This window comes from Scardinius erythrophthalmus, assembly GCF_964197995.2.
Source record: "Scardinius erythrophthalmus genome assembly, chromosome: 12".
Taxonomy (NCBI): domain Eukaryota; kingdom Metazoa; phylum Chordata; class Actinopteri; order Cypriniformes; family Leuciscidae; genus Scardinius; species Scardinius erythrophthalmus.
Window position 1 is genome coordinate 27,502,233 of NC_138232.1, and position 25,452 is coordinate 27,527,684.

The following is a 25,452-nucleotide window of genomic DNA, read 5'->3' on the forward strand; positions in this document are numbered from 1 at the left end:
AGAGATTCTAACCTTGGGAGTTTTCCAGTCACATAGAGACTCAACCGTGGAAGTTTTGCTAGGAGGAGTATGGCGAAGTTTTAGTGGTGTGATGGCAGTGCTTCGCTTTCTCAGGTCAGCCAAAAGCTGCTCGTTGCGCTGTAGTGGCCTTTCCTCAGCCTGCAGACACAGAAAACAAGACATTGTCACATTCAGAGCTGAATTGTTTATATATATATCTGTATATATATATACAGTGGAACTGCAAAGAAACTTGTAGAGCACTGTTTGAGAAATCCTTTTACTGATATTATATTATTTAAAATATACAAGTGGATCAAATGTACTTTCATGAACTTTTTCAACAACTTTGATGAACTTTTTTGATCCACTTCAAATGTTGACCACTGTAGTTTAAAATGTGATTTGACCTCAAGCTGCATTTGAATTTCAGTGTTGGTTTTGCCATTGAGTGATTTGGCATCAACAGTGGAGACGAGTTTAGACAAAGACTCAGACAAGGTATCTGCATCCAGTTGGTACTGTTGAGAAAAACACAGATTTGTTTAGGCTTTACTCATGCACAGACTGTTTATAACAAAAAATGTGCTTAATGCAAATGATTGATCCATCCATCTGCCCTACCTACCCTTTTGTACTCCTCTAAATTGTCCAGATGTGTTTCCTGACAGATGCAAAGATTCAGAAACTTCTGCCATTCATTCCTCACAGTGTCTCTCTGGGCCTGGGCACACAAACAGCACATCAGAGCTCAGCTTTGCTTATGTTGATGTTGTGTCATACTGAATGTGTCATACATCATTTAATTAACTAAGTTAATTAAATAATTAAAACAAATTAAATAAGTCAACTCTTATTTACAATACCACACACTGTCAGCAGTGTAAAACACAAAATCCAAACTCAGCTCCTGGAGGGCCACTGTCCTGCAGAGTTTAGCTCCAACACACCTGCCTGGATGTTTCTAGCAGAGATGGTCTTTTTATTGGGAGATACGAGGGTCCGTGGCTCTACCATTGGAGAAAGCGTAACGGCTAACTTGGATCACGTGTGCCTTGACAACCAATCACACTACAGCCTTGACGTCATTGAATTTCGTTCAGAGTTGTGCGACAGTAAATCACTGTTTGCGGATACCATAGAAATGAATGAATGCCGTAAACTGAATCCTACCTGTCGCGTGATTGTCTGTGAATTCTCTTAGAAAACAGTTTAGATGTAAACTCTAAAAAATAGATAAATCCAAAATTAATGTTTAAGAGCAAACATGTTAAAGATTAGCCGATGGGCTGTCAATTCATTAAATGATAAGCTGTTTTCCCAAAAAAGCAGTTTATTCAGCGTAGTGAAGCCTCTCTTTCATTGACATCCCATTCAAAACAAATGGCCCCTGGTTTCCTTCCCTGCGTACCACAGCATTAGCAGGCGTTCCACTTTTTTTTGCTAACCTTGCAGGCTTGCCTTCAAGTGGTTTGTTTCTAGCACTCCTAAAGACCTTGATTAACTGGATCAGGTGTGTTGAATAGCGAAACTCTGTAGGACAGTGGCCCTCTAGGAGCTGAGTTTGACACCCCTGAAACAACAAATCTAAGAATGTCAAATATTGCTGCAGTTGCCAATGCCAAAAAGATCACATTATATAGCTGGGCATCTTGTTTGTGTTTTCTGACCTGAATAGTGCTGGCAGCAGGATGTTTCAGCTCAATCAGTCGGTCTCCATCATCCTGCAATTTGTTGACCTCACTTTCATGCGACAGCAGACTGTTATTCTTGAAGATCTGCAACAGACAATAGCTCACAGGTCTAATATAATGTTTTATTTAAGATGTGCTGCCACTTCTGCAATTAACCAACAGGAGAGCAAAACCACAAGTTAATTCTTGCCTGTATGATCAGTCTTGTTTATTAGTGGTGCTTGCTGAAAGCAGGGCATCACTATTGTTATTGCTCATACTTATTATTAGTGGTGCTTGCTGAAAGCAAGGCATCACTATTGTTATTGCTTATACTTATTAGTGGTGCTTGCTGAAAGCAAGGCATCACTATTGTTATTGCTCATACTTATTAGTGGTGCTTGCTGAAAGCAAGGCATCACTAGTGTTCTCTTGCATACTTATTATTAGTGGTGCTTGCTGAAAGCAAGGCATCACTATTGTTATTGCTCATACTTATTCTTATTAGTGGTGCTTGCTGAAAGCAAGGCATCACTATTGTTATTGCTCATACTTATTCTTATTAGTGGTGCTTGCTGAAAGCAAGGCATCACTAGTGTTCTCTTGCATACTTATTATTAGTGGTGCTTGCTGAAAGCAAGGCATCACTATTGTTATTGCTCATACTTATTCTTATTAGTGGTGCTTGCTGAAAGCAAGGCATCACTATTGTTATTGCTCATACTTATTCTTATTAGTGGTGCTTGCTGAAAGCAAGGCATCACTAGTGTTCTCTTGCATACTTATTATTAGTGGTGCTTGCTGAAAGCAAGGCATCACTATTGTTATTGCTCATACTTATTCTTATTAGTGGTGCTTGCTGAAAGCAAGGCATCACTATTGTTATTGCTCATACTTATTCTTATTAGTGGTGCTTGCTGAAAGCAAGGCATCACTAGTGTTCTCTTGCATACTTATTATTAGTGGTGCTTGCTGAAAGCAAGGCATCACTATTGTTATTGCTCATACTTATTCTTATTAGTGGTGCTTGCTGAAAGCAAGGCATCACTATTGTTATTGCTCATACTTATTCTTATTAGTGGTGCTTGCTGAAAGCAAGGCATCACTATTGTTATTGCTCATACTTATTAGTGGTGCTTGCTGAAAGCAAGGCATCACTAGTGTTCTCTTGCATACTTATTATTAGTGGTGCTTGCTGAAAGCAAGGCATCACTATTGTTATTGCTCATACTTATTCTTATTAGTGGTGCTTGCTGAAAGCAAGGCATCACTATTGTTATTGCTCATACTTATTATTAGTGGTGCTTGCTGAAAGCAAGGCATCACTATTGTTATTGCTTATACTTATTAGTGGTGCTTGCTGAAAGCAAGGCATCACTATTGTTATTGCTCATACTTATTCTTATTAGTGGTGCTTGCTGAAAGCAAGGCATCACTATTGTTATTGCTCATACTTATTAGTGGTGCTTGCTGAAAGCAAGGCATCACTAGTGTTCTCTTGCATACTTATTATTAGTGGTGCTTGCTGAAAGCAAGGCATCACTATTGTTATTGCTCATACTAATTCTTATTAGTGGTGCTTGCTGAAAGCAAGGCATCACTATTGTTATTGCTCATACTTATTATTAGTGGTGCTTGCTGAAAGCAAGGCATCACTATTGTTATTGCTCATACTTATTCTTATTAGTGGTGCTTGCTGAAAGCAAGGCATCACTATTGTTATTGCTCATACTTATTAGTGGTGCTTGCTGAAAGCAAGGCATCACTATTGTTATTGCTCATACTTATTAGTAGTGCTTGCTGAAAGCAAGGCATCACTAGTGTTCTCTTGCATACTTATTATTAGTGGTGCTTGCTGAAAGCAAGGCATCACTATTGTTATTGCTCATACTTATTCTTATTAGTGGTGCTTGCTGAAAGCAAGGCATCACTATTGTTATTGCTCATACTTATTATTAGTGGTGCTTGCTGAAAGCAAGGCATCACTATTGTTATTGCTTATACTTATTAGTGGTGCTTGCTGAAAGCAAGGCATCACTATTGTTATTGCTCATACTTATTAGTGGTGCTTGCTGAAAGCAAGGCATCATTAGTGTTCTCTTGCATACTTATTAGTGGTGCTTGCTGAAAGCAAGGCATCACTGGTGTTCTCTTGCATACTTATTATTAGTGGTGCTTTTTGAAAGCATCACTATTGTTATTGCTCATACTTATTATTATTAGTGGTGCTTGCTGAAAGCAAGGCATCACTATTGTTATTGCTCATACTTATTAGTGGTGCTTGCTGAAAGCAAGGTATCACTATTGTTATTGCTCATACTTATTAGTGGTGCTTGCTGAAAGCAAGGCATCACTATTGTTATCCTCCATACTTATTATTAGTGGTGCTTGCTGAAAGCAAGGCATCACTATTGTTATCCTCCATACTTATTATTATTATTAATGGTGCTTGCTGAAAGCAAGGCATCATTAGTGTTCTCTTGCATACTTATTAGTGGTGCTTTTCAAAGCAACACTATTGTTATTGCTCATACTTATATTCCACACAAAGTTTGGCGCGTAATGCGCCCCGCACCGTTTGTCACAGACCACTGAGTGAGGTGTCAAACCGGCTCATTGAGGAGAGGTGTGCTATGACTTTTCTAAGCGATCGGGTGTACGATGTTCGCACAGCGGACGAATAAGCGGCCAAAAAAATGTCCCATTGACTTAACATTGGGCATTCTAAAAAATTTCAAATCCAAACCGACGTTTTCACACACACAGACTCCAAAGGGCCTGACACCCCTGCGTCTCTCCCTCAGAGGATTTATATTATCAAGCAGCCAATAAGTAATGGCCTAAGATCTTCATAGCCACACCCTAGCAACCAGTTTCAGCACCCTAGCAACCACTAAGAGCTCCCGAGCAACCACCCTAAACCCCCCAAAAATTTTTTTTACAATTTTTTTGTATTTTTTAACGCAATATTACACTCGTGGCCTTGCGATATTGCTCCATGCTTGTGCCTATTCGGCCATAGTACTGAAGGCACTCGTTATTAAAGATTTTAATAACTCTATAAAAACTCCATAGTAACCATCTTTGACAACTACCAACCACCTAGTAACACCATAGCAACTAAAAAAAATACCTTAGCAACCATCCTGAACACCCTAGAAACGTCTAGAAACGCTCTAGTAACCACCAAAAATACCCGTAGCAACCACCCAGAACACCCTAGCAACTGTCTAGCAACCCCCCAGAACACCTAGCAACTGCCTAGCAACCACCCAGAACACCCTAGCAACCGCCTAGCAACCACCCAGAATACCCTAGCAACCACCTAGCAACGCCATAGCAACCACCAAGAAAACCCTAGCAACCGCCTAGCAACCACCCAGAATACCCTAGCAACCACCTAGCAACGCCATAGCAACCACCCAGAATACCCTAGCAACGCCCTAGCAACCACCCAGAATACCCTAGCAACCGCCTATCAACGCCATAGCAAACACCCAGAATACCCTAGCAACTGCCTAGCAAAACCCTAGCAACTACCCAGAATACCCTAGCAACCACCTAGCAACGCCATAGCAACGCCATAGCAACCACCCAGAATACCCTAGCAACTGCCTAGCAACTACCCAGAATACCCTAGCAACCCCCTAGCAACACCATAGCAACCACCCAGAATACCCTAGCAACCGCCTAGCAACACCATAGTAACCACCCAGAATACCCTAGCAACGCCCGAGCAACCACCCAAAATACCCTAGCAACTGCCTAGCAACGCCCTAGCAACCACCCAGAATACCCTAGCAACCGCCTAGCAACACCATAGCAACCACCCAGAACACCCTAGCAACCACCTAGCAAAGCCCTAGCAACCACACAGAACACCCTAGCAACCACCTGAACAACATGAATAAGCCATATCTCAGCACCAGAACATCGTACAGACATGTTTGTTGGCTCGTATGTGATCATGTACCACACTCTAGCAACCAAGTGGCGAGTTTTGCCACTGCAAGCACCACTTCACATTTTCTTCAGGAAATGTACATTCTAGTTATTAGTGGTGCTTGCTGAAAGCAAGGCATCACTATTGTTATTGCTCATACTTATTAGTGGTGCTTGCTGAAAGCAAGGCATCACTATTGTTATTGCTCATACTTATTATTAGTGGTGCTTGCTGAAAGCAAGGCATCACTATTGTTATTGCTCATACTTAGTGGTGCTTGCTGAAAGCTTGTTTGGCTCTTTTGTTTTGGTTGGGAAACAGTCTGTAACTATCACCATGGTAACTGAATTCACACCCTAGCAACCGTTTAGAGTCACCTAGCAACCATATTGCAACATATAGAAGCTATATTTCAGCTCCACAACATCGTACAGACATGTTTGTTGGCTCGTATGCAATCATGTACCACATTCTAGCAACCGAGTGGCGAGTTTTGCCACTGCAAGCACCATTTCACATTTTCTTCAGGAAATGTACATTCTAGTTATTATTATTATTCTGGACAAAGTTTGGCGCGTAACTCGCCCCGCACCGTTTGTGTCAGACCCCTGACAGAGGTGTCAAATCGACCGGCTCATTGAGGAAAGGTGTGCTATGACTTTTATAAGCGATCGGGGGTATGATGTTTGCCCCGGGGGCAAAAAAGCAGCCAAAAAAGTCCCATAGACTTAACATTGCAACGAACTTTGACCACTCTTAGCTCTGAGAGAGGATTTCGTACAGACATGTGGGTCACCACATTTGAAGAGGCTGGCAGGCTCTGTAAGAACATACCTCACAATGGGGTAAAAGTTGCACCCCTGGGGGGCAGGAGCGTCCCAAATTTTCCCATTGACTTACAATGGTGAAATTGCATGGGGATTTTGTATTGAACGTAGCTCTGGATCACAGTGTCATAGAGACAAGGGGGCGGGCTCATTTTACTCAGACGACCAATCAATCTCTCAGGCTCATTGTGAAGCTATCAAGCCACGCCCTAGCAACCATTTAGAGCACCTTAGCAACAAGTCCCATAGACTTCCATTGAAAGAGATCAAAGGGATATCTCCGGCCTGAATTGTCATAGAAACATGGGGGTGGTCTCATTTGACTCGGGGAAGCAAACAGCCAATCATGAATCACCTCAACACTTCCTAGCCCCTATACCCTAGCAACCGCCTAGCAACACCCTAGCAACCACCAAGAATACCCTAGCAACCGCATAGCAATCACCCAGAATACCCTAGCAACCACCTAGCAACATCATAGCAACCACCCAGAACACCCTAGCAACCACTAAGAATACCCTAGCAACCACCCAGAACACCTTAACAACTGCCTAGCAACCGCCTAACAACCACCCAGAACACCCTAGCAACGCCCTAGCAACCACCCAGAACACCCTAGCAACACCATAGCAACCACCTAGAAACCACCCAGAACACCCTAGCAACCGCCTAGCAACCATGCATTATATTAGTCACATGCTTATCATTTTATCATCTTGCTAAAAATTAGCTAACTGCACCCTAGCAACCGTGCCGAATTTTGCCACTGCAAGCACCATTTCACATTTTCTTCAGGAAATGTACATTCTAGTTCTTCTTCTTATTAGTGGTGCTTGCTGAAAGCAAGGCATCACTATTGTTATTGCTCATACTTATTATTCTTCTTCTTCTTATTGTTCTGGACAAAAGTTTGGCGCGTAATGCGCCCCGCACCGTTTGTCACAGACCCCTGAGTGAGGTGTCAAATCGACCGGCTCATTGAGGAGAGGTGTGCTATGACTTTTATAAGCGATCGGGGGTGCGGTGTTCACCCCAGGGGCGAAAAAGCGGCCCAAAAAGTTCCATTGACTTAACATTGCGACGGACTTTGACCACTCATAGCTCTGAGCGAGGATTTCGCAGAAACGTGTGATTTGCCACATTTGAAGAGGCTGACAGGCTCTGTAAGAACATACCTCACAATGGGGTAAAAGTTGCACCCCTGGGGGACAGGAGCGTCCCAAAGTTGCCCCATTGACTTACTATGGGGAAGGAATGTCCCGTGAAACACACATGCTTTTCCTACTATGGTAAATTGCATAGGGATTTTGTATTGAACATAGCTCTGGATAACAGTGTCATAGAGACAAGGGGGCGGGCTCATTTTACTCAGACGACCAATCAGTCTCTCAGGATCATTGTGAAGCTATCAAGCCACGCCCTAGCAACCATTTAGAGCACCTTAGCAACAAGTCCCATAGACTTCCATTGAAAGAGATCAAAGGGATATCTCTGGACTGAATTGTCATAGAAACATGGGGGTGGTCTCATTTGACTCGGGGCAGTAAACAGCCAATCATGAATCACCTCAACACTTCCTAGCCCCTCCCTAGCAACCATTGTCGAGCACCTTAGCAACCAAAATCCGAAGAGGGATATCTTCCATTCTGAATGTCACAGAGGCATGGGAGTTGGTTTATATCATTCATAGTGACAAGAAGCCTTTGCAGTTTCATCATTGGCAGCTGCCAAGCAACTCCATAGCAACCAAACAGAGTACCCTAGCAACCATTTTGCAAGACCTATATCTATGCATCAGAACATTATAAATATATGGTGTAAACACAAGTTTGACTCAGGGCAGCAAACAGTCATTCATGAGACACCACAACACTTGCTATCCCCACCCTAGCAACCATTGTTGAGCACCTTAGCAACCAAAATCCAAAGAGGGATATCTTCCATTCTCAATGTCACAGAGGCATGGGAGTTGGTTTATATCATTCACACTGACAATTGGTAGCTGCCAAGCCACTCCCTAGCAACCAAACAGAGTACCCTAGCAACCAAAATCCAAAGAGGGATATCTTCCATTCTGAATGTCACACAGGCATGAGAGTTGGTTTATATCATTCATACTGACAAGCATCCTTTGGAGTTTCATGATTGGTGGTAGTTGCCAAGCCACTCCCTAGCAACCAAACAGAGTACCCTAGCAACCAAAATCCAAAAAGAGGGATATCTTCCATTCTGAATGTCACAGAGGCATGGAAGTTGGTTTATATCATTCATAGTGACAAGAAGCATTTGCAGTTTCATCATTGTCAGCTGCCAAGCAACTCCATAGCAACCAAACAGAGTACCCTAGCAACCAATATCCAAAGAGGGATATCTTCCATTCTGAATTTCACAGAAGCATGGGAGTTGGTTTATATCATTCATACTGACAAGAAGCATTTGTAGGTGCATCATTGGCAGCTGCCAAGCCACTCGCTAGCAACCAAACAGAGTACCCTAGCAACCAAAATCCAAAGAGGGATATCTTCCATTCTGAATGTCACACAGGCATGAGAGTTGGTTTATATCATTCATACTGACAAGCAGCCTTTGGAGTTTCATGATTGGTGGTAGTTGCCAAGCCACTCCCTAGCAACCAAACAGAGTACCCTAGCAACCAAAATCCAAAAAGAGGGATATCTTCCATTCTGAATGTCACAGAGGCATGGAAGTTGGTTTATATCATTCATAGTGACAAGAAGCATTTGCAGTTTCATCATTGTCAGCTGCCAAGCAACTCCATAGCAACCAAACAGAGTACCCTAGCAACCAATATCCAAAGAGGGATATCTTCCATTCTGAATGTCACAGAAGCATGGGAGTTGGTTTATATCATTCATACTGACAAGAAGCATTTGTAGGTGCATCATTGGCAGCTGCCAAGCAACTCCATAGCAACCAAACAGGGTACCCTAGCAACCAAAATCCAAAGAGGGTATCTTCCATTTTGAATGTCACAGAGACATGGGAGTTGGTTTAAATCATTCATACTGACAAGAAGCCTTTGGAATTTCATCACTGGCAGCTGCCAAGCAACTCCATAGCAACCAAACAGAGTGCCCTAGCAACCAAAATCTAAAGAGGGATATCTTCCATTCTGAATGTCACAGAGACATGGGAGTTGGTTTAAATCATTCATACTGACAAGAAGCCTTTGGAATTTCATCATTGGCAGCTGCCAAGCCCCTCCCTAGCAACCATTGTCGAGCAGCTTAGCAACCAAAATCCAAAGAGGGATATCTTCCATTCTGAATGTCACAGAGACATGGGAGTTTGTTTAAATTCATACTGACAAGCAGCATTTGGAGTTTCATGATTGGCAGCTGCCAAGTCACTCCCTAGCAACTAAACAGAGTACCCTAGCAACCAAATTCAAGAAGAGGGATATCTATCATTCTGAATGTCACAGAGGCATGGAAGTTGGTTTATATCATTCATAGTGACAAGAAGCCTTTGCAGTTTCATCATTGGCAGCTGCCAAGCAACTCCATAGCAACCAAACAGAGTACCCTAGCAACCAAGATCCAAAGAGGGATATCTTCCATTCTGAATGTCACAGAAGCATGGGAGTTGGTTTATATCATTCATAGTGACAAGAAGCCTTTGCAGTTTCATCATTGGCACCTGCCAAGTCACTCCCTAGCAACCAAACAGAGTACCCTAGCAACCATTTAGCATGACCTATATCTCTGCATCAGAACATCGTTTAGAGATGAGGGTTGGTTTATATCATTCATACTGACAAGCAGCCTCTGGAGTCTCATGATTGGCAGCTGCCAAGCCACTCCCTAGCAACCAAACAGAGTACCCTAGCAACCATTTTGCAAGACCTATATCTCTGCATCAGAACATTGTATAGAGATGGGGTTTGGCACTTTTGACTCATGCTAGCAAACAGGAATTCCAACATGCTATACATGCTAGCTGTGAATAGCTACATGCTAATAGCAATTAGGGTAAGTGCTAAATCATGCCAAAAAAATGCTAACTCCAATAGTAATCATCTGTGACAACTACCAACCACTTAGTAACACCATAGCAACACCCCATAATACCTTAGCAACCGCCCTGAACACCCTAGCGACTGCCTAGCAACTCCCTAGCAACCACCCAAAATAGCCTAGCAACCGCCTAGCAACACCATAGCAACCACCCAGAAAACCCTAGCAACCGCCTAGCAACTCCATAGCAACCACCCAGATTACCCTCGCAACTCCCTAGCAACTCCCTAGCAACCACCCAAAATACCCTAGCAACCGCTTAGCAACACCCTAGCAACCACCCAGAATACCCTAGCAACCGCCTTTGAATCCCTGTCATAAGCCCAAACTGTTTGTGGATTGCCCATTGCATTTGTGCAGTGGTATTTGAACAAAATATAAAAGATAATTTTTTTTTTTTCTTTTTTTTTTAAATGTTACCAGAAAAAAATTGGAATGGAGGATTGTTGGTATATGTATATATAATCATGTAGACTATTAATGAGAATATTTGTATGTGGGATAAAATCCGGTATGTTACATGGATTACTTAGCCCGACGTCGTCATACTCAGATTCTAGTCAGAATATGAGTCTGATACTGCTCCATTGGGCTGTGATTAGGGGTCGTGTTTCAACCGAACCAGAAAAGAAAATAGGTGTGTTCGACATCGGCTGCGGCTGGATGTAACCGATCGGCGAGAGTAGCCGTGTGCAGACGGGGAGGAGTTGCAAACGGAGACGTGAAGTCGGACACTTTCTGGTTCCCGTAGTGACCGCTCACGTGGTGTTTGCATACTTTACCACAGCTGAAGTGAAATAAATGCAGTATTTGCCAAATAACACACAGATGTTTCAGAGACATTTTCATTCAATACTTTATGTACTGCTTCATACAGCGTCTGTTTGAACAAGAATAAAGTTCAACATAAGCTACTATCAATGAAGTGGAGTCTACGTTTTTAATCAGTTTTAATTTGATAAACATGACACAATATAACATCGCAACTACATGAAAAGAGTGTTTACTGTTATAAAAAAAACTGATTTGTGAACTTTAGAGGCATATGCGTAGGATCCGGCGGGGACGGGGGGGACGTGTCCCCTTCAATAAATGCTGCATGTGTCCAATCCAAAAATTAGCCTATACCGCAGGGACAAAAACTGTACATTTGGAACTTTTATTTTGAAAGCGTGACAAAGATGATATCCGGTTTTGCCAGCAAACAATGTGATTGGCATGACCCAATTTAGGTTTTTGCAGCTCGAAAGTCAATGAAGAGTTGCTAGACTACCCTGGCTGCAAAATACATTTTGCTGCTGCTAGGGTGCGTCTAGATTTCTAGGCTACATTCGCCAATCACCAGCTTCATATTCTTGACTTTTCACCTAGCCTATAGTCGGAGTATCTGATTGGTAGAGAGAAGTTAACATTACACTAGGAACATACAAATACGTTACCGGTGTGCACCAGCTTTGAACTGGAATAAGACTCGACTTTGTATGAGGTAAATTAGTCTCAGTCAAGCGGTTGAAATAAGCAAGCTTTTTAAAATTGAATTATGGATACGAGGCATATGACGATTAAATCAACAATGGAATTTTGAATGGCACGTGTGTTATGCTTTGCGAGAGGTGCTAACTAACTAGATAGCTAGCCACATAGCTATAGATATAGCTGGCAATCGATTTCTCTGTGTTAACCTTAGCAAAAGTAAAATGTTCTGTCATCTCATTTCAGAAAAATGACCACCCCACAAAAAATTAAAACCATCATCAAAGGAAATAACGTTATACTGCCCGCAATTACAGGGGGCTTGTACACTTTTATGTTTCCCAACTCCAATATTTGTCTAATAATAAACAGATTGGATGATTTTGTTTCTTTATTTGCTGTTTGAGATTCCATATACAGTATGTTCCATACAATCCGGGCAATCGTGGAACAGCTGTGTCGTCATCAGAGCTCGTGCAGCCCAGTGTAGCCGCTCTTGAGAAGCTGCGCTGGCTGAGTTCTCCGGCTACTCTCGAATCGCTCTCGCAGTACTTCACAGTCACGTGGCGTCGGCGCTGTATCAAGTAGGACAAAATTTCTAACCGGCATGCACTGCTTCAAGTCAGCCGCCGATCGATCTGTGCAGAGCTGCATGAAGTCGAACAAGCCTAATGCCTCTGCACTCAATTGGATAGACCTACAACCAATCAGAGCAACGGAGTAAGTGACGTATGTTCTTCATTCATCTTTCTGATCGACAAATGCCTTGATCGCAGTTCTCTGTTCCTCTTTTAAAATTAATGCGCTAATGCAAGGTCTATCCATTTGAGTGCAGAGGCATTTTCTTTCCTGGTTCGGTTGAAACACGCCCCATGATCACAGCCCAATCGAGTAGTATCAGACTCATAATCTGACCTTTCTTATACTGTCTATGATTCTGATTAGAATCTGAGTATTCGAGTACGTCAGGCTAATGGATTACGGTAATGAGGATGTAAATGACTGCAGGTGTTGAGCTTGGTAACACATTGCACTGATGAAGGATTGAACCTGAAAACGTTTTGCACTCTTGCACTTGTTTGCACTTTGGCACTTTATTTGTGGCCTCTGCCGTCATTATGTTAAGCCCGCCCACCGACTCTATACACGATGTGATTGGCCGGACTAGAGTTTGGTTTTTCCAGCTCGCAAGCCAACGGAGAGTTGCTAGATGACACTGGCTGCAAAATAAAATTGAAGGTGCGTCTAGATTTCTAGGCTAGGGCTGAATTTCTTATAGGGCTGAATAATAATCTACATTTAAAAAGGGTTTGTTACTTATATGTTTTGTTACCCTAACCTTAATGTGTCTATAATCTTCTTCATAACTACTGGTCTGAGACTGCTGTTTGGCGCTGTTGTCTTTTGGCCAATGTTGTCTTAAAGTTATTCATTGTTGAATGCGGCAGCACATGCACTGTTCGCAAAATGAGAAATGTCCAGCTGCTGACCCAGTGCCAAATGTGACAGCAGTTTCAAAACAGAAGTGCCAGGCCAGCAGTCTCAGACTAGAAGTCTACTTCACCACTAACCACTAACCTCAGTTAGGCTCCCCCCTAACTTCTGGTCTGAGACTGTTGTCCTTAACCCTCAGGTTGTGTTCAAAACCCTATAGCATTTTTGATTTGTTCCCGGTCAAAAATGACCGGCCTATAAAAAATAGCTTATAAATCGCTCAGTATACTATATTATATTGGATTCAATCTTTTTGTTAACTTGTTCTCTTTCAATTATGACTGGTTTTATATTTCTATTTGTATCTGATTAATCATAGGCCTCATTTATCTGAGAATAGGCATTTCATTTTTTGAGCAAAAAAAAAGCATTATTTAAGAATAATTTTCACCATTTTACACATATGTGCACAATTTTCACCAGGAAGTTTGTGTTGAAAAACTTTTATTTTGTAAAAAATGGCACATAGTCACACTTGTGGTGTTCCCAGTCAAAAATGGCCTGCCATTGAAAGTGAATGGGAGAGACTGAAAATAAGAGAAAAATTTAGTTTTCAGGAGCATGTTATGTTCATGTACACATATGTGCATGTGTGCTTGCAAATCGATGTGCTTCCAAACATCGAGCCCTTGGATCTGTGCATATGTGGATACATGCAAACACACGCTACCCAAACACACACACATGTTGAAACACAAACTATTTTGAGTGTTATAAACTTTTTGTACCAGTCACATGGGTACATTTTTTGAAATTAAGATTTATACATCATATGAAAGCTGAATACACTTTCCATTGATGTATGGTTTGTTAGGATAGGACAATTTTTGGCCGAGACACAACTATTTGAAAATCTGGATTCTGAGGGAATCAAAAAAATCGAAACATTGAGAAAATCGCCTTTAATGTTGTCCATTTATGTTCGCGATTGTGCTGCATTCACTAACAAAAATAAATGTTTTATTTCTTTAAGGTAGGAAATTTACAAAATATCTTCATGGAACATGATCTTTATTTAATATCCTAATGATTTTTGGCATAAAAGAAAAATCGATAATTTTATAAACCATAACCCATACATTGTATTTTTGGCTATTGCCACAAATATACACGTGCGACTTATGACTGGTTTTGTGATCCAGGGTCACATATAACTTCTGGGACATCATTTTAACAAGTACATTTGGCACAAAAAAAGACTGCTCATCACCAAAACAACACCATACCCACGATGAAGCATGATGATGCAAGCATTGATTGACCCTTATTAAAAGATTCTGACTGCTGTATTAAAAGCAAAAAGTGTTTCAAACCAAGTGTTAGTTAAGGGGTGTGCACACTTGTGCAACCAGGTATTTTTATTTTTATTTTCCACATTAAAGACGAAAAAAGGATTAATTATTGATTGTAGATTGTGAATATATATGTATTTTTTATTTATATATTTTTGTATAGTGTTTTACAAAAATATTTTGTAATTAACCTCTAATATATCATATTTTATACATATAGTCAGTATTTTTAAATGTTATGTAATGTGAATGAGCAGTCTCTTTTGCCCTGTGTGCAACTTGTGTTTTTGAATATTTTTTTCCAGCCACCCTGATGACTGATATATTCCCCAAGCCCTCCTTTTTGAAAAAATGTTGGTCTACAGGAATATCTGGCCTTTAGTTCATCATTCCATTGTACAAGTCATCCAACCAGTTCAAGTCCTAGCTTACCTCATACTGTCTGCGAACGTCAGCATGGTCAGCCATCTGATCACTCCAGTCCTGTTTAAGGATCTTGTTCTGCTCTTCCCTCATGTACGCCACCTCCTTCTCACAGTCCTGCATGTAGTCGTACAGGCTGTTGAGATAGTGACGTCTCCATTTTGAGTTATCCTGAAACATTGAAAATGCTAAATGAGAACTTTTCCATTCTCTCTCTGGCACCAACAGTATCTCTTAAAATTTTCAAAAATCTTCCATTTATTCAATATCAGTCATAATGTGAATGTTTTCTTACCAGTACGTTAGCATATTGCTTTTTAATGGCAGCATATTCCTCCTGGAACAACATGAGGGATGTAATGTTTTGTGATTAAAGGGTTAGTTCACTCAAAAATGAAAATTCTGTCATCAATTACTCGCCCAGTTGTTCCAAACCCATAAGACATGCTCATTTTTTAAACACAAATGAGATTGCAGGTCCACAAAACCAAAATTTTGACTCTTCAGAATGTGCATTGATGAATGTTAATATGTAAATAAAAGACTGAAATAAATGTGTTCATCATATAAAGAGATTGTGGCTTGGATTAAACCATTTGATTCATAGTGATTATTTTTTTTAATGTCTTTATGAACCTTTTGAAACATCAATGTTTTAGTTTTATGAACCTTCAGTGGAAGACAGAAACAAGGAACAAGGAGTACTTGATGACATTTTTTCTTTTTCAGGAATTTTCCTGTATTTTTTCTTCCCAATAAAGGCTGAGGTAACGAGGAATGCATGTCTTGGTAACAAAAAAAAATTGCCCAGTTGATGAAAGCTACTCACCTGAGAGCTGGTTGATCCAGGGCATAGCTGGTTGTTGTAAGACTCAATCTCCTTATGAAGGATGTTATGAGCTGCAATCTGCTTCTTCAGGTCAGCCATAGAGGGGCCATACTCCTCTTTGCTTGCATCTTTCTGTAATATTCCGTATTCAGAAATACTAATTAATTACCATAATCTGGCTTTTACTGCATTGCTGGCAAAGATATTATAAATCGAAATAAGATGTATATTTGCTTTAAGATTTATCTTTGCTTTAATGTCTATAATATCTGTATTTTTTTTTTTTCCTCAGCTATGAAGCTCAAACTTCTACCACATATTTATCTGGCACAAATTAACGTCGTTTGAAATCTATACAGCTTACCGTGGAACTTTGAACATGGATATCAGTTTAACGTTTGTATGAATTTAATATGAAGATCAAATTTTTGACAATTCACCACTTCATGTATTTTCACTAATCAGATCGCTATCCAATTGTGAAAAGACCAGGGCCCTCATTTATCAATGGTGCGTACGGACAGATTTGTGCGTAGTGAGTGCGTAAAAACAATTTCACGCAAAGTGTGGGATTCACCAAGTTGTACTTATACGTAGAAATGTGTGTAAATATAAGCACACCTCTGAGCATGCTTACGCAGATAATCTAGTGGTAGAATAGCGACACTACACATAAAAAGCATTTAAGAGTGTCACAGTAAGCATTAAGCAATCCACATATGTCCTGTGTTTCCTTTAAAACACTCAATTTTTAATTTGTCTAGTTTTAAACACGATGCTTAATTGGTGTCAAACCCTATAAAAGACAGATGTGAAATATATTTGTCTCAGTGCAATGGCTTATCTTGCGTTATTGGAAGACTTGGCAAACAATGCGCTCCGCAGAGAGTGCGTTTTTCAAGATCGCGCTGATCTGCTTGGCGAGAGCACAGAGTGGCTTCTAAGTAGGTACCGCTTTCCCAAAAATGTACTGCTGGATTTGTGTCGTGATTTAGGACCAGTGTTGGAGAGAGAAACAAATCGCACGAAAGCCATTCCCGTGCACATCCAACTCCTGTCCACCCTTGGATTTTTAGCTACTGGCACATTTCAGTGTGAGGTTGGAGACATATGTGGTATATCCCAGCCATCAGTGAGTAGGATCATGCCGGCAGTGTTGGATGCAATTATTTCCTTGGCCCCAACCTACATCCAGTTCCCTTATCGCAATCCTCAACAAGCCGCAATAAAACGGGACTTTCATGCCATTGCTAGATTCCCAGACATAATTGGAGCTATAGACTGCACCCACATCACCATAAAAGCACCATCAACCAACGAATTTAATTATGTAAATAGAAAAGGGTTTCATTCTGTTAACGTGCAAATAATTTGTGATGCAAATTTGTTGTTATTAAATGTCGTTGCGCGGTGGCCTGGAGGAACACACGACTAGTTCGTTCTGCAGAATAGCTCTGTGGGTGTGCGTCTCCAAGAAGGCGCTGTTGAGGATGGCTGGCTCATTGGTGAATTTAAGGTTACAACATGTTTAAAATTACTTAAAACTATTTCATCATTAGGTGATCAAGGTGAAAGCCAATTGCCCGCTAAAGCCATGGCTAATTACCCCCCTAACCAACCCGAGGACCGAGCAGGAACAGGCGTACAACCGTGCCCATGCGCGCTCAAGGAGCACAGTTGAGCGCGCAATAGGCCTGCTGAAAGGACGATGGCTGTGTCTGTCAAGCACGGGAGGGACACTGCAGTATCAGCCAGAAAAAGCATGCAAAATCATCATGGTTTGCAGTGTGCTACACAACTTGGCCATCAGACAGGGCATCCCTCTGCAGGAACCCCCAAGACCAGACGGCCCTATGCCCGATGCAGTATCCCTGCCACCTCCTAATGCCGCTGGCATTCAGACAAGACAGAGGATCATACAGACATTTTAGGCAAGTCTGGCCATTGGTCGAGTGCAGAAACATTACAGCGATTTCATTTTGTGTTTTGCAGCTTCGTGGAAACAAATAACTGAAATCACATTAGTCAGCGGTTTATGGTTTATTAGCAATTGTATTTGCGCAAGAGGCAATCTGTTTCAGAGACTCGTTGATTTGAATCAATGCATTCGTTATGTTGCTCAGTTGATCCTTTAGGTCATTAATGGATTTTGTTGTTTCCTCTTGATTTTGTAGCACCGCCTCACTCAGCACTCTTGGCGCACGGCGCATGGAAGGGGCAATGGATGGGCCCGGCTCCTCAAGCTCCTCAGGCACAACAGGTGTCGCTATTAAGAAAACACATGTTCACATTAATTTAATTGAGTTTATCCTATGAATGATTTCATTAAAAGTTTACAAATTGAAATAAAATGTATGCAAACACGATATCCTATTCCAGTTGGTTTATTTTACCTTCACTTTGGGTGTTAGATGGCCCGGTTTGTTCTGTCGCAAGAGCATCAGTGTCACCGTCCTTAGTAATCCCGGACAGAGCCGTGTCTCCGATGATGCAGGCTATGCGGTTGTCCAATGGGGAAAGTTCCGTTGTTGTCTGTCCTCCTCCAGTTGCGGACATTTCTCGTCTGTGTGCTGTGACACGTTTTTTAGCCAATACTTTAATATCAAACCATTTTTTTTTAATTTCTGGGACAGTTCTCTCCTCAGACCCAACGGAATTAACTGCATTGGTGACATTCTCCCATGCAGCATTTTTTCTTTTATTTGTAATTCCTCCTGCAGTGAATGAACTAAACAATATCTGTTGGTTGGATTCAACTTCATTTACAAGTATCTCTAATTCTGTGTTTGTGAAGTTCCTCTTCTTTGCTCTCTTTGCCATTATTGCAGTGAGGAAAAAACACAATCACGTAATTTTTAAAGGGAAGTGTTGTCACCATATATGGTTAATTGGAGGCGTTTCCGAATGCTAATGACCATGAATGTGAACGAGCATGGTACTTACGCACATGTGGTATTTATCAACAATGATTGCTTACTCATGTGCGTAAGAACTGCGTGCGCACGTTTGATAAATGCGGATTTTCTTGTACTTAGGCACATTCTAAATTTCATTCGTTGGACAAAATATAGAACCTTTTCTACGCACTGTTGATAAATGAGGGCCCAGGGGTCTCATTTATAAAACTGTGCGTAGGCACCTTACTAAAAGTGTACGTGCGCCCGAAAGCCAAAAAAGGCGTACGCAAAAAAATATTGAGACTTATAAAACCGTTCGTACGCCAGAACCTGCGCAGAATTCACTTTGTAAATCCTAGTCAGCGAAGATTGTGTGCACATGCGTCTCCTCCCCGAAATAACCATATATGGAGCTTACAACGTCTAGTTTTACTATGCAGATCCTCATCTGCATATCATTTGCATATGATTATTCGTCCACGTGATAACGTTTAACGGTACAAGACACATTACATTAATAAAAATCAAGTAGTTGCCTATCCTTGCCTTGTTTTTGAATACATAAATCAAATAGTGTATAAAATACATTTCAGAGAAAGTTTTTCTTACTCTTTCCCACTGGCCGAATTGTATTTTTAATTGAAGCAGATAGGCCTTGGGCATTATTTACACGAAACTATTTTCTCAGACAATCTGGTATAATCATGGTAAGCAATTATCTCTGTGGTTAAAACATTTAAACACAGCACGCCACAGGAAAAGTGTTCAAAAACATTGCATCCACAACAAATATTTCTATTGATTGAATTTGAATATAAAAAATGTTGTAACTTCTCAGTAATGATTTCATGTTTAAGTGTTTAACTCCATTTATTTGAATGGCATATTTAATCTAAATGTTTATATCAGAAGTAAAACATAGTTTAAATCATTATTTTATTTATTTAAACTGGTATTTGCATCAGTTTCACTAAACGGCCAACGCGCTCGCTGGCGCGGACATTTAAGATGAGATGGATATTTGCTTCAAGTGATAGGCTTGGTGAGTAAAAGTATATTTGTATTATCTTTCTGTATATGTTTAATTTTCTTTAGATTTTCTGTCTAAAAGTGACCAAAAAGACACTTAACTCCAGCTCACCATCGGTGTCGCCAAACTGCTCCATCTCCAAAACGTTCGTACGCATGCGTCAGAGTTTGCGTGCAGGTGCGCAAATTTTCCCGTCAAGTTTGTTTTTATAAATCACAACTTATGCGTCGGAAGTGGCGTACGCCTCTGTCAAGGCCTGTTTTGTGCGTACGCAACGGTTATAAATGAGGCCCCAGGGGTCTCATTTATAAAGCGTGCGTACGCACAAAACGGGACTGGAAACGTACGTACGCCAGTTCCCACGCAAAGGTTGTGATCTATAAAAAACAAACTTGACGGGAGAATGTGCGCACCTTTAAGCCGTAACTTTGAGCCGTGCGTACGCACATTCTGGAGACAAAGGGAATTGGCGACACCGATGGTGAGCTGGAGTTAAGTGTCTTTTTGGTCACTTTTAGACAGAAAATCTAAAGAAAATTAAACATATACAGAAAGATAATACAAATATAATTTCACTCACCAAGCCTGTCACTTGAAGCAAATATCCATCCCTTCTTAAATGTCCGCGCCAGCGAGCGCGTTGGGCCGTTTAGTGAAACTGACGCAAATAACAGTTTAAATAAATAAAATAATGATTTAAACTATGTTTTACTTCTGATATAAACATTTAGATTAAATATGCCATTCAAATTAATGGAGTTAAGCACTTAAACGTGAAATCATTACTGAGAAGTTACAACATTTTTATATTCAAGTTCAGTCAATAGAAATATTTGTTGTGGATGCGATGTTTTTGAACACTTTTCCTCTGGCATGCTGTGTTTTAATGTTTTAACCACAGAGATAATTGCTTATCATGATAATACCAGATTGTCTGAGAAAATAGTTTAGTGCAAATAATGCCCAAGGCATATCTGTTTCCATTAAAAATATAAATCAATTAAAAATACAATTCGGCCAGTGGAAAAGATTGAGAAAAACTTTCTCTGAAATGTATTTTACACTATTTGATTTATGTATTCAAAAACAAGGCAAGGATAGGCAACTACTTGATTTTTATTAATGTAATGTGTCTTGTACCGTTAAACGTTTTCACGTGGATGAATAATCATATGCAAATGATATGCAGATGAGGATCTGCATAGTAAAACTAGGCTTGTAAGCTCCATATATGGTTATTTCGGGGAGGAGACGCATGTGCGCACAATCTTCCGCTGACTGGGATTTATAAAGTGAATTCTGCGCAGGTTCTGGCGTACGAACGGTTTTATAAATCTGAATATTTTTTTGCGTACGCCATTTTTGGCTTTCGGGCGCACGTACACTTTTAGTAAGGTTCCTACGCACAGTTTTATAAATGAGACCCCAGGAGCCTCATGTATCAATCTTGTGTACGCACAAAAACTTTGTGTACGCCAGCTTGCACGCTCACGGTCGGAAGTACTAAAAGTGAAATTAACGCGAGAATGTGCGTTCCTCCACGCCAATTTCATGTCTGGCGTACGTACATTTCTCATTGTTTTTGTCCGTTGGCAACTCTTACAGGCAATGAAGTGAACTTGCAAACATTACACAACGAATTGTTCTACAAGTCTATCGCACCACCAACCGTGGGAAGCATTGCTATTAATTTGCAATTTATAAAATAATTGACATATATTGTCACACAAGCCTTATGGGAATATTCTATCAATTAAGTAAGAACATATAAAAGCATATGTAAATTGATACAACCCTTGGTCTATAAATAAAATAAAATAAAATGTAAAATAAAATATAAAATAATATAATATAATATAATATAATATAATATAATATAATATAATATAATATAATATAATATAATATAATATAATATAATATAATATAATATTAATAAAAATATTAAATATGAATTAATATATGAAGAGTTCAGATGCAAAAGCCTCTAAGTGTATATAATATAATATATATAATATAATGTATAATAATATATTTAATATATAATAATATAATATATATAAAATAATATATATAATAATAATAATAATAATAGTAATAATACCGCATTGACGGCATCAGCCAAACTCTCCCGCTCATATTTTTTCCTTTTGCTATTAATTCCGGAGGACAAAGTTCCAAATAAAATATTTTTTCTCGTTTCTACCTCCGATAGTAGCACCTCCAATTCACTTTCTGTAAAGTTTCGTTTCTTGCCGCTTGCTTTAGCCATTTTCTTACTGCTTTTTTTTGCCAAAGTGGACTCATTACCATATTTAAATTGATTTAATTAAGGGAAGAGACTGGGTGGGGCGTTGTGCTCGTGCATGTGCGCTCAATTTTACGTTAATTGGGATGTACAAAGAGAATATGCGTGGGATCCTTCGTATGCAGAGATTCATACATCTGTTTTTTTTTTTTGTGTGTGTACGCACATTTACAGCTTTGTCCGTACGCAATGTTTTAGTATGAATTCAACGCAAGTCTTTGTACATGAGGCCCCAGGTGTAAATGCCTTCTGTATCGTATTAGAGACTGACTGTAGCCTAATCACTCAAGCCAATTCAGGAAGTAGTCAAAGACATATTCTAGATGTGACTCAGCTAAATTAAATGGGATCTGGATGTCAAAGCCTCCCAAAATGACAAAAATAAAAGTGTGAAAGCATGTTACATCTGCTTCTGGTAACCAAATTCCACAGTCCTACTTCGAAGAGCCAGTGTATCAGTGTATCGGAGAGGAGTGCAAACTGGCGCAAATGAAATTGAATGTTCAGCATGGCATCCCACATTTATCTTCATTAAAATCTTCACGAGTAATATATTTTTTCTCACCAGTGCTTATTTAGCTATTTCTCCCATTATGATCTTTTATTTAGGGCTGATGATAAACAAAAGGCAGCACATAACATTGTTTTTTTTTTTTTTTAGCTTTTGTGAAGTGAACTCTATTGAATTTACATACAGCGTGGTTACTGGCTAGATTTGGTAGAGGAGATGGGAGAGGGATGCTGGGTGGGACCATCGAAGATGCAGCAGACTTGGGGCTGGGCGGGACCAGCGGAGACACAGGAGCCTTGGGGCTGGATAGCAACAGCAGTGTTGAAGTAGACTTGGCTTGGGAATAGGAGGGAACCCGGGCATCCATTATATTGACCGTGCTGGTTGGCATGGATAAAATCCATTTCCACACCTTAAAATTCCACTAAAATCCCTACTGGGATGGCCATGGGTACCGGCTCTCACAGCTGATCAGACACAACGACTGGCTCAGGTATGAGTAGGGCTTCTGGCTCTGGGAGACATTCTCCATCCGTGGCAGGTCCTTGGCGGGCGCTGGCTCTGGCTGTTGACTCAGGGTGGGCACTGGCTCAGGTTCTGGGTCTACTGTCGACCCTGGCTCTGTGACTGTGGTGAGTTGGGTAAGGGGTTGTCTTGATTTGGGTTCTGCTGCAATCATTGGCTCTGGCTCAGTGGTAGGTGCGAGGAAGGATGGAGAAGGACCAGAGAGGACTTCCAAGGCAGATTGTAAATAACCATAAGTATATTTTGTTACAGAAAAGGTGATTGTCTTTTATTTTGAAATGTTTTGTATTGAAATGGTTGACTTCCGGTCTTAAGCTACGTGCTTTTGTTTTCTTTTTGAATGCGCGCTCACAAGCTAGCACAGTTTATAGCATATAGCTTGTTATCCTAAATACGGCAATAACTTTGACACGGAGACCTAGTAAACGTCGAATTTCATACTTCGAAGCCCCTCCGAAGAGGCAAAAGGTGTGTTAATTAAATCAGTTGAGATATGAGCATTTTGTCTGTTAATATGTTTGTTTTTGCACAAATGTAAGACACCATGTGAATGTGAACAATGCTAGCTGATCAGATACATGTTTTGTATACATTTCAGCTCTAACGTTGGTGATATGGTGAATGGATTAAGGTTCATAAAGGATTAAACATCATAAATGAGGAAGAGGTGTTAGTGAGGCCAGTAGGGGGCGCTCACCCTGTGGTCTGTGTGGGTCCTAACGCCCCAGTGTAGTGATGGGGACACTATACTGTCAAAGAGCACCGTCCTTCGGATGAGACGTTAAACCGAGGTCCTGACTCTCTGTGGTCATTAAAAATCCCATGGATGTCCTTCGAAAAAGAGTAGGGGTGTAACCCCGGCATCCTGGCCAAATTTGCCCCTTGGCCTCTGTCCATCATGGCCTCCTAATCATCCCCATATACCGATTGGCTTCATCACTGTCTCCTCTCCACCAGTAATCTGGTGTGTGGTGGGCGTTCTGGCGCAATATGGCTGGCCGTCGCATCATCCTGGTGGATGCTGCACATTGGTGGTGGTTGAGGAGATTCCCCCCTTCCATGTAAAGCACTTTGAGTACCTAGAAAAGCGCTATATAAATGTAACGAATTATTATTATTATTATTATAAAACCATCAGTAAAAGTCTCATCCTTGTTCTGGGGGCATGCTACACAGATGATGTCTCTGAGATGAAGACACCAGGAGGAATGGAGTAGGCTTGGGAGGCTACGACTGAGGAATGGAGTAGACTTGGGAGGCTACCTCTTCGCCTACTGTGATGTAACTATTGGAAGAAATTATCATCCAACCCACTCCAGAAGATGGTCTTCAGAGTGTAGCTTACGGTGTAGCTCTCCAGCTTACAGGGAGATTGCTGGAGAATCACTAGGAGGTCGCTGGAGTATCACAGGGAGATCCAAAAGGTAAGTAGAGCTGGTAAGTAGTCTGTTGTCCGTAGTTGGGACCAGACAAAGAGTAACTGTGAGGTGTACGCTCTCATCCTGGTACAGATTGGAGTGCTGATGGGAAATAGGTGTGGGTGATGACCAAGGAAGTGTAGGTGATAAACAAGAGGGATGCTGGGAAATGCAATCTTTGACTAGATGACTGGACTGTTGAAGATGGGCAGATGGAGAGCATACGTGACACGATTGTGCAATCTCAATAGTATCGCAATCTGATTGACGCATGATGTGACCAAGTGTTACAATTGTGTCAACTGTCAGTAGACCCCCCCTATTTATTGCAATCGTTTTGGGTCCAGTAGAAGTGCCAAATTAAACGAGAATCTGCTGATGATAGCAATTCTGTCATTTAACTTTTATCTACAGTACCTCTTACAATGTCTTAATATTGTGTGTTAATATGACAATTACTTTTGATTGTAAGTACAAAAGAAAATAATTAGTTTGTTCTTAGATTAGTTTCTCTCTGTCTCTCATTCTCTTTGTGTGCGTATTCATGTGTTTTCTGACCTGTTTTTGGTTAAGTACCAGAGCCCAGTTAATTCTTGGCTGTAGTTCCACCTCGTTCAATGGCTCATACAGCTCTCGGTAAAGGGAACAGTCTTTCAGCCAACGTTCATGAAGGCGACTAACACTAATTAGTGGAAAAAATAGAAAAACACAAATACTGTTAGTTTTCAATATAACCATAAAAATGAGATAGAACATGTGTATGTTCTATCTC

The 25,452-nt window shown here is 40.6% G+C and overlaps 1 protein-coding gene and 1 long non-coding RNA gene across 2 annotated transcripts in view; one reads left to right on the forward strand and one right to left on the reverse strand.

Moving 5' to 3' along the window:
- evpla (envoplakin a) overlaps nt 1–25,452 on the reverse strand; it is a 68,604-nt gene that overhangs the window by 39,902 nt on the left and 3,250 nt on the right. Inside the window, exons 4-11 of the mRNA XM_081380285.1 lie at nt 25,239–25,362; nt 15,992–16,123; nt 15,458–15,499; nt 15,172–15,333; nt 1,671–1,778; nt 629–724; nt 411–521; nt 13–159 (exon numbers count right to left, since the gene is read on the reverse strand). Coding sequence (XP_081236411.1) covers nt 13–159; nt 411–521; nt 629–724; nt 1,671–1,778; nt 15,172–15,333; nt 15,458–15,499; nt 15,992–16,123; nt 25,239–25,362 — 922 coding nt within the window. The remainder of the gene's footprint in view (nt 1–12; nt 160–410; nt 522–628; nt 725–1,670; nt 1,779–15,171; nt 15,334–15,457; nt 15,500–15,991; nt 16,124–25,238; nt 25,363–25,452) is intronic.
- LOC308699471 lies at nt 3–18,349 on the forward strand. The gene is made up of 3 exons (XR_014031194.1): nt 3–114; nt 17,551–17,922; nt 18,166–18,349. It is a non-coding gene; the product is annotated as an uncharacterized lncRNA (long non-coding RNA).